The sequence below is a fragment of the Canis lupus genome, chromosome 6 (genome assembly GCF_048164855.1).
Source record: "Canis lupus baileyi chromosome 6, mCanLup2.hap1, whole genome shotgun sequence".
NCBI lineage: Eukaryota > Metazoa > Chordata > Mammalia > Carnivora > Canidae > Canis > Canis lupus.
The window spans coordinates 35,208,939-35,222,887 of NC_132843.1; the positions used below are offsets into that span (position 1 = coordinate 35,208,939).

General features: G+C 47.5%; 1 protein-coding gene across 9 annotated transcripts in view; it reads left to right on the forward strand.

Moving 5' to 3' along the window:
• Window positions 1-13,949, forward strand: part of SETBP1 (SET binding protein 1) — a 358,380-nt gene that overhangs the window by 102,704 nt on the left and 241,727 nt on the right. For 2 of the 9 annotated variants that reach the window (XM_072829436.1, XM_072829437.1), the window contains exons 1-2: window positions 11,327-11,545; window positions 13,414-13,522. The exons of 6 other annotated variants lie outside the window; for them this stretch is intronic. Coding sequence is in view for 1 of the 3 variants with exons in the window: in XM_072829434.1 (XP_072685535.1) it covers window positions 11,480-11,545 (66 nt within the window). In the remaining 2 variants the exon portion in view is untranslated. Of the gene's footprint in view, window positions 1-11,325; window positions 11,546-13,413; window positions 13,523-13,949 lie in introns of those variants that run through there. One more of the 9 variants, XM_072829434.1, reaches the window with a different exon arrangement.

Sequence of the window (13,949 nt, forward strand, 5' to 3'; positions counted from 1 at the left end):
CTTTGGTACATGTAAGCCTTTCCTGTGCTGTTTGAAGTGGATCCCCACGATCCATTTGCAGAACAGTAAGATCCAGGCTCTCCACATTAGCTGCATAACAGAATCACCCTGGGGGCCCTTTTAAGACCTAGGATGGGATCCCTGGGTAGTGCAGCGGTTTAGCGCCTGCCTTTGGCCCAGGGCGCAATCCTGGAGTCCTGGGATCGAATCCCACGTCGGGCTCCCGGTGCATGGAGCCTGCTTCTCCCTCTGCCTGTGTCTCTGCCTCTCTCTCTCACTGTGTGCCTATCATAAATAAATTTAAAAAAAAAAAAAAAGGACCTAGGATGCCTGGGGGCGCCTGGGTGGCTCAGTCAGTTAAGCATGGATTCTTGGTTGCGGCTTAGGTCATGATCTCAGGGTCCTGGGATCAAACCCTATGTTGAACCCCATGTTAAGTTCATCGCTAATGGAGGACTCTGCTTGCGATTCCCTCCCTCTCCCTCTGCCCCTCCCTCTGCTCACAATCCCTCTCTCTCTCTCCCAAATAAATAAAATCTTAAAAAAAAGAAAGTACTAGGATGTCTGGGTCTTACCCCCCCCCCCCCAGATTCTGTTTAGTTGGCATGAGGGTACTTACTGGACCTTGAGGTTTTTAAGAGGTATGCAGCCCACGTTGAGAACTGCTTAGCCAGAACTTCTTGCTTCAGAGAAGTTTACAGTTTGTTGGGTGGAGTGAGATAAAATGAACATCCCTCAGAAGAGAGTACTCTGAAGAAGTTTGTCATGTGGACAAACTGAAAGAGCATTTGTTTCCTCAAACATATTTACTTACTCCTTACTGTATTTTTTCAGAAAGATTGGTTGAACATCTAGTATGTGCCAAGCAGACACTGAGGACACAAAGAGAGCAGAGCTGGTGAGGGATCTGCCCACATGGAGTTCAAGGACTGCTGGCTTGCCAGTGGGCTACAGGAACTGGTGGCCCTAGAGGCAGGCCTGGCATGATGGATAGAGAAAAATAGGGTGTAGAGGGGCCCTTGGCTGGGGCTCGAAAGAAGATAGGAGATTTGGCCATCACATATCAGACTACCGAGGTGCCTAGAATGTCATGACCTTGGTTTTTTATGAGTTTCACAGTAGAAAATGCACGAGTTCTGATGAGAATAAGAAGATTATGAATCTTCGGCTCCTTCAAAGAGGACACATCCCTTGAGTGACCTTCTTTTCCCATTAATGTGTGATGGCAGTGTAACACATTCTAGAACAGTGGTTCTCAGGGGTTGATTTTGCCCCTTCCCACCAGGAGATGCTTCAGCAGTGTCCGGAGTCGTTCTTGATTGTCATGATTGGACGGTTAGAGGCCAGGGATGCCGCTCAACATCCTACAATGCACAGAGTAGTAGAGTCCCAAATGTCAGAATTGCAGTGGTTGAGAAACCCTGTTTTAGAGATACGGAAGAAAGATGGGAGAAAGACATCCTGTGGGTACTCTTCTTCCACAATGCCTCCCCCCACCATGACATACTCCTGTGCACATGCACATCTGTGCTTTGCCTTGTAAGTACCCCACCAGCCCTAGGAAACACTTGAATATTTCAGGGGTGGGGGCCACAGTCAGAGTCTCCACACCTCCCCTAAATAGCACATGGTTTCCTTGAGCTTTCAGCACACATGGAGAAGAAGTACCCTTTGGTGGCCCATTTTTTCCTGCCCTGTTTTATCAGTAGCTGGGCATCCCCCTGGTTAAGGCTGAAACTGGAAGGTTGATTCCGCCCCCCCCCCCCGCCCCCCGGTGGCAAGAAAGAGCTAGCAGAACCCTTCCTGGACATTTAGAAATTTAGAATTTCTAAATAAAGTTTTGGCTCAAGTCTTAAAAATAAGCCCAGGCTGATGTCAGCTGAGGCAGATCGGTCAGTTGCCCTAATGCAGTGGGGCGGGGGGTGGGGGGTGGGGAGGCAGGAAACCATTCACCATTGCTCCTTCCTCCAATGGTGGACAGAGCGTCTGCTCTGAGCCAGAAACCTGCATATGAATCCTAGCTCTGACACCCGTAGCTGTGCAGTTTGGGGCAAATCATTTCATCCCTGACCTTGCCCCATCTTCTATAACATGCTGTTCACTTGGAGAGCGTTAGATGTAATGTGTATAATACGCCTAGTACATAGTAGGTGCTTAATAAAATGATAGTTTTTTACAGTGTTGTCATCTGTAAAGGATGAGGATAGGGACTGGGTGATCCCAGGATCCTGTCCAACTCCAGTACTCAAATATATTGCCATGTTGTAAAATAGGCCTGGCTTGCACTAAAATAAGGAGGAAATGTTTCCTATTTGTGGGAAAGAGAAGATACAAATGTCTATATGTTCTAGGCAATTTTTAGGTCACATCGAATTACCCCCCCCCCCACCCCCACAACCCTGTCACAGGAAGGAGTAGCAAGAGCCAGGGGGCAAGGCAGAGCGTCTGCTGTGTGGCTGAGACGTGGCTGGAGCTATACCTGAGCCCCCTCCCAGGAAGCAAGCTGGGCCCCCCGCTTGCTCTCTGAGCGTGTCCCTGTCAAGCCGACATGGGGGCAGATGCCAGTGCCTGCTGGCACATGGACTTTTACATTGCCCACTGCCACCTGGAGCACCTGAACCTGTTGCACATGTCCCTTCCCCCTGCCAACCTGGCCCTGGGATTGTGTTGTCGTTTGCAGGACCACGCGCCCCCCCCACCGCCGTCCCCCAGCCCCGCGCCGCCTCCCCTCAGTGGACGCCACACATAGAAAGTATGAATATCCTTTTTGATGTTGGCTGATGTTAGAAGTTTGCCTCCCACCTTTTTTTTCCTCTTTCCAAAGGAGAACAACCTGAATGCCACACACAGTGTTATCTCCCTCTGACTTTGAAGAGGAATTTCGCCCCTTAGGGCTCTATTCCTGGTGTAGCATAATGTAAGGAGGGGGGAAAAAAAAGTTTATCCCAGGGAAGCCAAATCAGCCAAGAGTTATTCAGAGTGTCTGACGGCCTGTTATATTTAGAAACTACGCAGAGGCCAGCTTTAAGAATGCTTAGAGCCTTTCCAGCAATGAGTGGTCCTCTTTGAGTCCTTCTGCTTACTTGGGGTGGCCAGATAAAGAAAGCCCCCCTTAGCCTGTGGTGTCCATCTGGCTATCATTATTTGGGTGTCATAGGATTGGAAGATCAGCAGACATGTTGCTCTAGACTGTTTAAACCTTAAAATTAAAGCCTGGGGTCCCCAAATGATTTAGTGTCCAAAGCTTCCCCTTTTGCAGATGCATGTATCAAAGCAGATACCACTGAATGCTCTGAACCTGTTTTATTATCTGTAAAATGAGGGGACTGGACTTAATGCTCTGAACCTTCTCTGCACGTGAGATCCCCTGAGGAGTTTGCTGAGAATATAGATGCCACTGTTGCTTCAGACCAGAGATTCAAATTTGCAAGGTCTGGGGCACATTGGACCTTGGCGTGTTGTCAGTGCTCCTCCTCAGGTAATTCAGATTTCCAGCTATGGTTGACAGTCACTGTCAAGTGCTTCTCAAAGTAGAGCCCCGAGAGCAGCAGCAGCAGCTGGGAACTCATTAGAGATGCGTGTTCTTGGACCTCACCCCGGACTTTCTGAATTAGACGCTGATCGCTGGGACCAGCAATGTGTTGTCAAGCTCTCCACGTAGTTCTTATGCATGAAAAAGTTTGAAAAAGCAGCAGATTGGATAACTTTTTTAAGGGTTCCTACTAGGTTTGAAAATCTATAATCCTATAAACAGCCTAGATAGGGTGTGAGATCAAGCCAGGGCCACACAGCTCGCAAAATAGGTGGTGGAGCCCTTACTGGAATCTAGGCTTTTCAATTACCATCCAGAGCTCCTTTAATTATCCAATTAGGAAGATGTTTAAGATTCATGGCATGTTTCTCTCTGTCTCTCTGTTTCTCTCTCCCTCCCTCTGCATTTAGTTTCTGGTGCTCCACAGGTTTGTGGAAGATGTTATTTTTAGCTTACAGGGTATCTGCAGCACAGGCTATGTCCCTCATGAAGAGAAAATAAGTCTCTAATTCTCAGGCATGTGGCAAGGGGTGACCTATTTGTAAATTATTGGCCATTTGATTGGTTTCTGAAACTTCTGTAACCCGGGCAGTTTTTGTTGGCAGGTAAATACCAAGATCACAGCACAGCCTGCCGAGTGTGAAGAGGGGAGCAGTAAACAGGAAGGGAAGTGGCCAAGGCACAGCACCTTTCTCTGAGGACACAGCTGTAACTCTTCTAGCTCTTCTTCCAAAATATCTACGATTGTAGTCATTATACTTGCATTTTTGTGAAACTCACTCTCTCTAGTGGCTCCAGCAGTTGTAAAAAAGGTGTTCTTAAGTAGGGTCTGGAGTGAGTTTTAGGGCTGCATTTGAGATGTGTTGAGAGACAGTTTTGTCTGATTGTCCTCGAGATTAATGAAGAGCTGGCTGGCGGCACTCTACAACAAGAGGCAGAAGCAGGACTAAAGCCTTGGCCTCCTCACACCCAGGCCGAAGCTGTAGGGGTTAGGAAGAGAAGAGGGCTGTCTGGGGCGCTTGGAAGGTACAGACATTTGGGGAGGATCCTGGAGGCAGTGAGATGGGGGACACAGGCTAATGGGGTGAAGGCAAGGAGCCTTAGAGATGTTTCGGGGCTCCTCTCATTTTATAGGAGATGTGGGAGCCCAGATGCTACGTGCTCTGGCGGTCACAGGTACTGAAATGGGATCCCAGTCCTCAAGAAGCCATTCTATCCCTCGCTCTTTCTGTCTGGCACACCACCTTGGTTTTTAAAGTCACCAATGGAAAGGATTTGCTGGTCTTCTTAGCTTCATGTAAACCTCAGGCATTGTTTACAAGTAGACAGTGTTGAGGAGGGACATGACCTAGGATCCTGTTTCAGGTTCTTAAAGACACAAAACACTTCCTAGGATCCAAGATTTACCTGTCTTGAATCTTCTAGGTTTGTAAAACAAGGAAACACCGATGGACACAAGATCTCCTAACTGATGTGATAGGCAGGGCTCAGCTCTCATGGAAGATCATGGCTTTTCCAGATTTAGCAGAGGCCCTACCCTACTATATGCATATATGTATATATATATGTATATGCATATATATATATTTGTATATATATTTGTGTATATATATGTATATATGCATATAGTCCCATGCCACAGAAAATTCCTTAAGTGCAATACATCTAAGGAAGAGAGTGGTGTTGTATCAGGAGATGTTGCTGTGAGCAAATAAATCACTGCTTGCCATAGCAGTGAATCTTGTCACAGCCTCATCACTATTGTCCCGCTCATTTCTCCCTTCTTGGAACATCACAGCTTGCTGAAGTGCCACCACTCACTGTGATTGTTAAAGGAACATGTGTGGTTTCTTGGTCGGTCAGCCTCGGTTTCTTCTTGGAGCCCTGTGATGTCAGAGGTCCCTACAGCTCTGTCGTTCATGTGTGGCTCCTTAAGTACCCTTCAAACCAAGTTTTCCTCATGGCCTGGCCTGGCTTCCTTTTATTCACTACAGATTTTATTAGAGATAGAGTGTCAACAGTGGGATAATTTTAGAGAGGGTTTGTTGATTCACAGGGGCAGGGGAAATGGTTTCCCCTTTCTCGGTCTCGGTCTGCCCATCTGCAGGTTCTGGGGTTAGTGAAGTCATTTACTGGTTACCTTCCAGGGATGGCACCACCTGATGAAAACCTGGGGAGCGATTTTGAAGTGGAAAAGGCTATAGATGGCAAGTCTATTTTAAAAGGCCTGAGAAGCAGGGGTGCCCGGGTGGCTCAGTTGGTGAAGCGTCTGCCTTCATCTCAGGTCATGATCCTGAGTCCTGGGATCGAGCCCTGCATTGGGCCCCCTGCTCAGTGGGGAGTCTGCTTCTCCCTCGCCTTCTGTGCTTGCTCTCTCACTCTTTCTCTCTCTCATTCTTTCACTCTCCCTCTCAAATAAATAAATAAAATCTTAAGAAAAATAAATAAAATGCCTGAGAAGAATACACTGCACCCACACATTTTGAAAGATTGAAATCATTGCTTAGAAAATCACCACATGCACACGTGGGTGCGCGCACACACACACACACACACACACACCCTTGCCTTGTTCAATAGAGTTCTCTGAACATAAATTCTTCTCTCCCAAATTGTTAGTAATGCAGCGTGATCACCAGCGTCTTTTAAGATAAGTGGAACACTTGTCCCTAACAACGAATGTCCCCAGACTGTGATTTTTAGTGAGACCTGTACTATGTTTTACAGTATTTTAGCTTTCGCTCTCTCAGGTTGCTAGTTCTTCCTTTTTACACTGTTTAATAAACGTAACCAGTTTTTTTCACCAAACCAACCTTCCAATTTGTGCTTCTCATTTACCAAGGATGGAAAACAACATAACCACGCTGGTAACAAACGTACTAAAAGTCCCAGAGGAAGCAGGTCCAGAGCCAAGACCTGAGTAGTCCCTCTACAGTGGGGTTCCCCTTCCACTGATTTCCCAATCCCATCCATTCCGGTGAACTCATTTATGGAGTATTCATAAAGTGAACATCAATATTTTACGGATTGAGATTCCCTCAGGATTGAGATTCCTCCCAGGGCCACAGAGGACGTGGGAGATCATTCTATATGCCGGAGTTAAGTACAGTTTCAGAGCTGAATAGGTTGATGATTGTCATGCTGGAGGAGACCTGGGGATAATCTAGACGAGGGGCTAGACCCCCTGACTGTGCAATTAGGATGCCCCGGGAGTTGGGATGCCAGTGCCTGTTTCCCACCTGAAGAGATTCTTCTCCGGGGTGGGTCTTGAAATCTGGATCTGTTAAAAGCTCTTCGTGTGATTCTAATTGCAGCAGGAGTTGAGAACCAGGCGTCTCTCAGCACAGATGAAGAAGAGAAGTCCCAGGGAGTGGAGGAGCAGGCGAGACAGCGTTGTCTCTGCCCGGAGTCGGCCAGCAGTCCTGCAGATGGCAGAGTGCTGTCCTGGTAGCCCTCTTTACGTGTAGTCTTTCCTGGTCTACACAGCTCTTACTCTTCAACTGTTCCCCAAGCGGCATGATTTCAGGATTTGGCCAACACTTACGCATTACACATACCCACCACACACACACACGCACGCACGCACGCACGCACGCACACACACACGCTGCTTTTATAAACTGTGGGATGTTCTACGGTGGCAAAATGATACTGAAAATCTCTTTCATTGCCTCTCTTTCTGCTCCCCCATTCTTTCCTTCTGGGTTTCCACCCCCCTTAAAGAGGGTTAAATGAGGCCTCAGGAATGCACTTGCTCAATACTGTTCCCTGAACTTGATCTGCCAGTGATGTATTAATTAGCTGGGGCAGTGCATCTTAACAGGTTACAGGCAGATCCTGGGGTGTGTTAATGCTTAACCAGAGATGCTCAGCCGTGGCCTCATTTGTGGCCTAAATGTAAAGAGAGACGTGGTTGACTTTATTTTATAGATGTTTTCTTATAAGTGTTGACATATTGGTTTCAATGCCATATGTCAGCATATTTGCTATGCGTTGTCTCACATATGTTTAGACTTTTGAATAATAGCGTATACTATATGTTAGAAGTCCCAAACCTCCATTTCTACATGACCATGTTTATGTTTTCTCACACGCATGTATAACTAACTGTATATGGTGTGACTTCCACTCTGCCATTATAGGTTTCAAATTGTCCTTCAAATCAATGAGTGAGATCCGTTTTGCATAATTGCAGAGCTGTGCTGGCCTGTTCCCTCTTACCCTGAGGAAACACCCCAGAAACTCCCCTGTCTCTGCCTGCCGTGTGCCCTGCTATGGGGCCTCCCTGTCCAGTCCAGGCCAAGCTGCAGATACAGACTTGCGATCTCCCAGTGTTCTTCTGGCAGGAGAAGCAGCTCTAGCTGGGCCCAACTCCCAGCTGCAAAACCAAGCCTTGTTCTTCCCTTGAACCCAGAACTCTGGGAGCTGGTGCTAATGGAACACAGGTGGGGACAAGTGTGCTACTCTCATGTGCCTTAGAGAGAGAACATGCACTAAGTTAGCACAGCAGCCAGGGTGCTTGTTTTTGTTGAGAACTCGGCGTATTTTACATGCAATTATATTTTTGCATTGGGCTCCCAATCTCAATTTCCCTTCGGTGTTCCACCTCCCTTGCTCCCATCCCAAATCAGTAGCCATACTCTTCCTGAGATCTTCCTAACTGTGAAAGGGTTGGATGGATGTGTCCCCTCCTGGGGTTGGTCTCCCATGAATACTTGCCCTGACATCTGAGCATTCACACCTGTATTTTTTTTTAAAAAACACATAGGACCCATATATGGACCAAAAAGCCAGGGATCTTTTTTCCAGGAAAAACATGCATAAGCACAAAGTGGGGTGTGCAATATCAAGTGATTCATGGACACTTTTAGGAGGCCCATTAACCACACAGTAAGAATCCTTTGGGGGCATGGATGGTATGTTATCCCCCAAGAAATAATGATGGTGAGATCATATTGACTTTTATGACATATTTTCTGGAGGGGAAAATGTAGCTCAAAATCATAAAACCCAAGGATCTCATGGATCGTATAATATAAGTCATTCATTTTACAGATGAGAAAATCGAGCCCAAAGAGAGGGATGGTGTCCACCTGGGACCACGTGATGGTGCATTACAGAAGTGGGACTGTACTGGGGTTCCTGTCCCAAGTTCACTTTTTCTATCTGACATAGTAAACTGCTTCCCGGTAAAGTGAAAGTTGACTTTTTGACTCCTTTTGGGATTCTTTATCACTCTGCCTGTGTAGGGAGATAGCCAGGAATTAAACTTATAGCCTGAGGTGCAAAGTCATTAAAAAAGAGAAGGCTAATCTAAAATATCACTTCCTCTTCCAGAGAAAAGGCATCATTTCTCAGGCATGGGGCTTTCAACAAAGGTACCTCCGGTCTTTGATGAGCTGCATGTTGGTGGGGACTGGGCAGCCTGAAACCCCACACCCAGGCCAAATTTAACAGGTCGCCCTGGGCACGCCTAGCTCTTCTCCAGGCATTCAGGAGACCAGAATAACTCATGCTTTATCTCCCATCCTGGGGCCTAAGACCTGAGCAAACACTCTCAGGAGATAAGTGTAATCTGCCCAAGGTCAACCTCAGACTCCCCTGAAGTCAGCTCACCTGCGCATCCTGCAGGGCCCTCTGCAGGGCGCTGAGGAGGTCTCTCTGAGGCCGTGCTCAGTCCCTGCCAGGTTTTGCCCTCCTCTGGGTCTTGGTCAGTCAACCCGTTGCATATGGGTCTTAGTTCGGGCTGCTACAATAAATTACCATCGCCTGGACATCTTAAAACAGCAGAAAAGTATTTCTCAGTTCTGGAGTCTGGAGGTCTGATGTCAGAGTGCCTGACGGGCCAGACCCTGGGAAGGCTCTCTTCTGGGGGGCAGACCACAGACCTCTCCTGTGTCCTCATGCAGTGGGATGGCAAGAGAGCTCTCTGAAGTCCCTTTTCTCAGGGCACTAATCTTATTCACAACGGCTCCACCCACATGACCTAATCACCTCCCCAAAGCCCTATCATCTCCTTTCCTCATCACATTGGGGGTTAGGACTCACGCGTATGAGTTGGCAGTGGGGGGAGGGTAATGCAAACATTTAGCCCACTGCAGGGTGCTCTTTGGACTTCACATACATAGCTGCCCTTTTGCTGGGCACTGTGGACAAGGTCTGGGCTTCCAATAAGCAGTGATGTATTCAAGAGATAAAACTGACACTCGGGATTTTTATAAACATGATCATTAACATCTTCTATCTTTTAAAATGGCAAAATTTGTTCACCATGCTTATTTAAACGCTTAAATAATCCAGTGTGAATAAAAGGCCTAAGACCTCTTGTGTGAAACTTAGTAGGTGTGAGGGAAGGCAGGGCGTGGCAGGCCTTTGCACAGCTGGTTCCCTCTTCCTGGGATTCCCCTGCTCCGTCCACTGACCCCCCTGCTCATGTCCCTCTCAGACTCGCCTAGAGGTGATGTCAGCTTATACCTGCTTCCCAGAGAAGCCTATCCTGACTGTCATCCTTCAGCCACCTCAGATGACAGAAATGCAGGTGCTCATAAAAACACATCCCTGAGTTCCCCAGACTCCTGTTGGTTGTACTCTGACACTCCTTGCAGTGGTGCATCTCTGCCCCCGCTGTGAGCCGGGTGTAGGGACAGCAGCTGTGGTATCTAGGAGTCATAGCCCAGGGGAATCAGGATCACCCCAGACTTGAAATGGGAGGGTACTAGTTTCCAGAATGGGGGGCTGTTGGGGAAGGCGAGCAAGCTAGAGAAGCAGCCTGTACTGGGGGAATGCTTGGCAAGAGCCAGGGCCTTTGGTCAAGGGGCACAGCCCACCTGGTGACCCAGCAGGGAGGAGGCCAGGAGAATAATATGCCTGACCTCCTTCACCTCCCTTCCTACATCTCCTGCTGATACCCCTCCTTGGCAGAAGCCTGAGGGCAAAGGAGCATGAATGTACAGCATCCCGGCAGACAGCAAGGTTTGGGGAGATGTGGAGCAGACCCCGAGAGGCATGTGCAAGATGGCTGGCTCTGTCTTCTTTCCTTGCAGCTCCTGTGTAGGTCAGTACCTTGCAGACCACAGACAGCTGCACACAACTGACTAATCATTCTCCACCACAGTTAATATTTACTCTGCTTTGGCCACCAGAACCTTAGGACGCAGATGTGTCAGGTCCAGGGGACATGCTCCAGCGCCAGGGAAATGGTTAAGGCTATGGCTGGCCTCTGTCAGTGGCTCCCCCAGCCTGAGGAAAGTGGGTTTCTGTTTGATGCCAGGAGATCCTGAGGTTTAATCATTCACCGTGTCATGCCTGCTACTGTCTTGGTCCAACATAAAAAAAGAGCATGCTAAGGAAGTCATTTCCTTTTGATGTTTGGGGAAAGTGATGCACTGCTGTTTCATTTACATTTTGTTTTGAGGCCAGGGAGTTCTTGAATGGTAGCAATGGGAAAGCAGTGGGGTCCTGCTTACAATTCTGCAAGAATTTCCGTACCTGTTCTCTGAGTGGATCTTTATAGCAACCCTAGTGGTGGGATAGGCATCAATCAGACCATCAAAATGTAAATAAACAATTTCAAACCCGATGAGGACTGTGAAACAAAGGTGCTATGAAGTTCTAAAAGGCTAGGGGAGGTTCTGTGTCAAGACCCTGAGAGGGAGCGAGGGTGGCGTAGGCAGTGCTGAGGAGCTGGGAGGTCAGAGTACAGAGGATGTAACATCACATGTGTCACAATGACAGGATGAAGTAAGATGCAGTTAGCCAATGGGAAGGGGTGTGACTAGAAAGGGAGGGGGCACCTGCACCTGCCATTAGCAGGGTGAAGGTATTCACCTGCCACTGATTGCAAAGGGTTGTTTCTAGAACCTCAATGGAGAAGGGACAGAAGGGCGCCAGAAATAACTTAGGAGGCTATTGCGGTAGTTTGGGTGAGGGATAGGGGTGGGAGATTAGATGACAAGCATCACGCGCAGGTGTTCAAAAGCTGCTTTGGAGGCAGAAGAAAAGGACTTCTTGCAGGTAGATGACTGCATTTCGGGGTTCATCCAGCTGAAGTATGATGTGAGCCCTGTCACTGCATATGCTCTGTAGGAGACTGGATTTTGTTACCACTCAGGCGTGTGTGTGCATATGTGTGTATACATGTGTGTACTTGAGTTTCTCAATGCTGGGATCCTGCATGTTCAAATGGTCCTGAAGGTCTGAATATCTTCTATTTTTTTTATACCAAATATTAGGCTTGTTTATTGAGCTCACCATCTAAAAAGAATGAGGTGTGGAAAGGGGATAATTTAACACATACTTTTTTTTTTTAATAGATTTTTGGTCTTTTATTCAGTTTACACAGAATCCAAAAGGAGCATTTCCCACAGCATGGTTGTTAAACTGTTACCTTTCCAGGCAGACATGCATATAAAAGTCATTAATGTATTTATGGGGACCATCTGGCCATTGGAAATGATCCATTTCATACCCTAAAGAGATGGAGATGATCCATTTCATACTGTTCTCTTGGCCCTTCAGTCCAGTCCAGGTTAAAGGAATTAGACAGCTAGTAGGTGACTTCTGGTTACAGTGAGTTCCTTAACCCACCTGGCATTTGCCTCCTCACTTGCGCTGCTTGACCAGGCAGGAATGATTGGCGTGCACCGTCCCCCTGGGAAGGTTCAGACCAAGGCAGGTACTTCCATCATTTTCCCCATCAATGTCACCGGCCCTGTATTTGTTTCTGCAGCAAAGCACATCATTCTTCCAAGGACCCAGACTTACTCTCAGCTAGTTTCTGTTTACCTTTCCTAGTCGTGTTCCACGGAAGAGGGACATTTAGCTTCTGGTTTGTAGATAAGGATGCTGCTTCTTGGCAAAAATCTTTGCACACATGGCTTTTGTTCCAGGCATTCATGATGGAGAATCTACTGATACTTGTCAAGGCACAGGTTTGGGAATTTAGCTTTGCAGAGGTGTCCTGACTGTGCACAACTGGAGAATAAGGAACATCTTTGCTGATTTGTTTTTTCTCCCAACTGGAATGCTCTGTCTTCTCTGCTTATCAATATTCTACTCATTCTTCAGGAAAGGGGTCTCCTCCTCTGCAAACCCTTCATGGTTCCCCAAATTCCAACTGCCTCTTCTTCCCTCGGCATTTATCTCGAACCCATTCATCTACTCCCTGCGCCCCCTTGTGTGATTGCCGTTACGCGCAAATCAAACTGAATCTCCTCGAGAGGAAAGGGAATAGCTACGTGTGATTTTGTCCCATACAATCTTACCAGGATGCCCTGCCCAGAACAATGATTCATAATTACTTAGTTTTCAGGTCAAGCACTGTTGACTTCCCAAACTCTTCCCAGACTTAGCACTTCTCCTGTGTGGTGCCAGGATTTTCATTTCTTGGCCATAAGGTATATAGGTTGGTAACCTACCAACCGTCCAGTGGCCAAGCTTTTTTTTTTTTTTTCTTCAGTAGAAGTTGGTCATGTTCCTCCAGCATCAGAGAAAGTCTATAGGTATTTCGATGGGTCAGCTAGGTCTGGGTGTGCTTAAGTAGTTACCAGCTTATTTTACCAAAGCACAGAGCCCTGTGAGGAGTCGAAATAAAGACAAGACTGGAAGATGAGGGAAGTTCTCAGGAGAGAATGTACCATAAAAGATAAAGGGACAGGGGCACCCGGGTGGCTCTGCGGTTGAGCATCTGCCTCTAGCTCAGGGCATGATCCCGAGGTCCTGGGATCAAGTCCCACATCGGGCTTCCTGCATGGAGCCTGCTTCTCCCTCTGCCTGTGTCTTTGCCCCTCTCTCTCTGTGTCTCTCATGAATGAATGAATGAATGAATAAATAAATAAATAATCTTAAAAAAATAAAGATAAAGGAACACAATTTGTTTGCAGGGGTCAAGGGTCAGTGGCATCATTAGGAACCAGGAGTAATGACTCTGGTCTTCTGAAAGTGCTGTCCTGTTACAAGCAGCCCATCAAACTGCATTAACAGTCATATCGGGTATGTTCAAAATGCTGCCTTCTTGTAAATAAACATAGCGGAGCTATGTAGCTGTGAAGGCCCAGGCCCTTGGCATGGCTCTTCCAGGGTAAGTAGTAAAATCTCTCCTCAGGCCTGCGTGGCAGCTGCCCTAATGGAGCACTAGAGACTTGAGTTACCCTGGAACTAAATATAGCCGGTGCTTGCATGTGACAGCCAGGGTGGAATGTACTCCTCAAGGCTGCCGACTTCTTAGACCACGTCTCCACGGGGGCCACTTCCAGACTCATGCCCTCCTTTCCCTCCTCTGTCCACCTCTCTATCTTTCCTTCTTCCCTCTGGTGACTTCCCAATTCCTGCCCCTCTTGCTTTCCCCCATAGGGAACACAAAGAGTGGGGCAGCTTTTTCCTGACTCTTACATGCCCCTTATGTTTCCTTCTGGTCTGT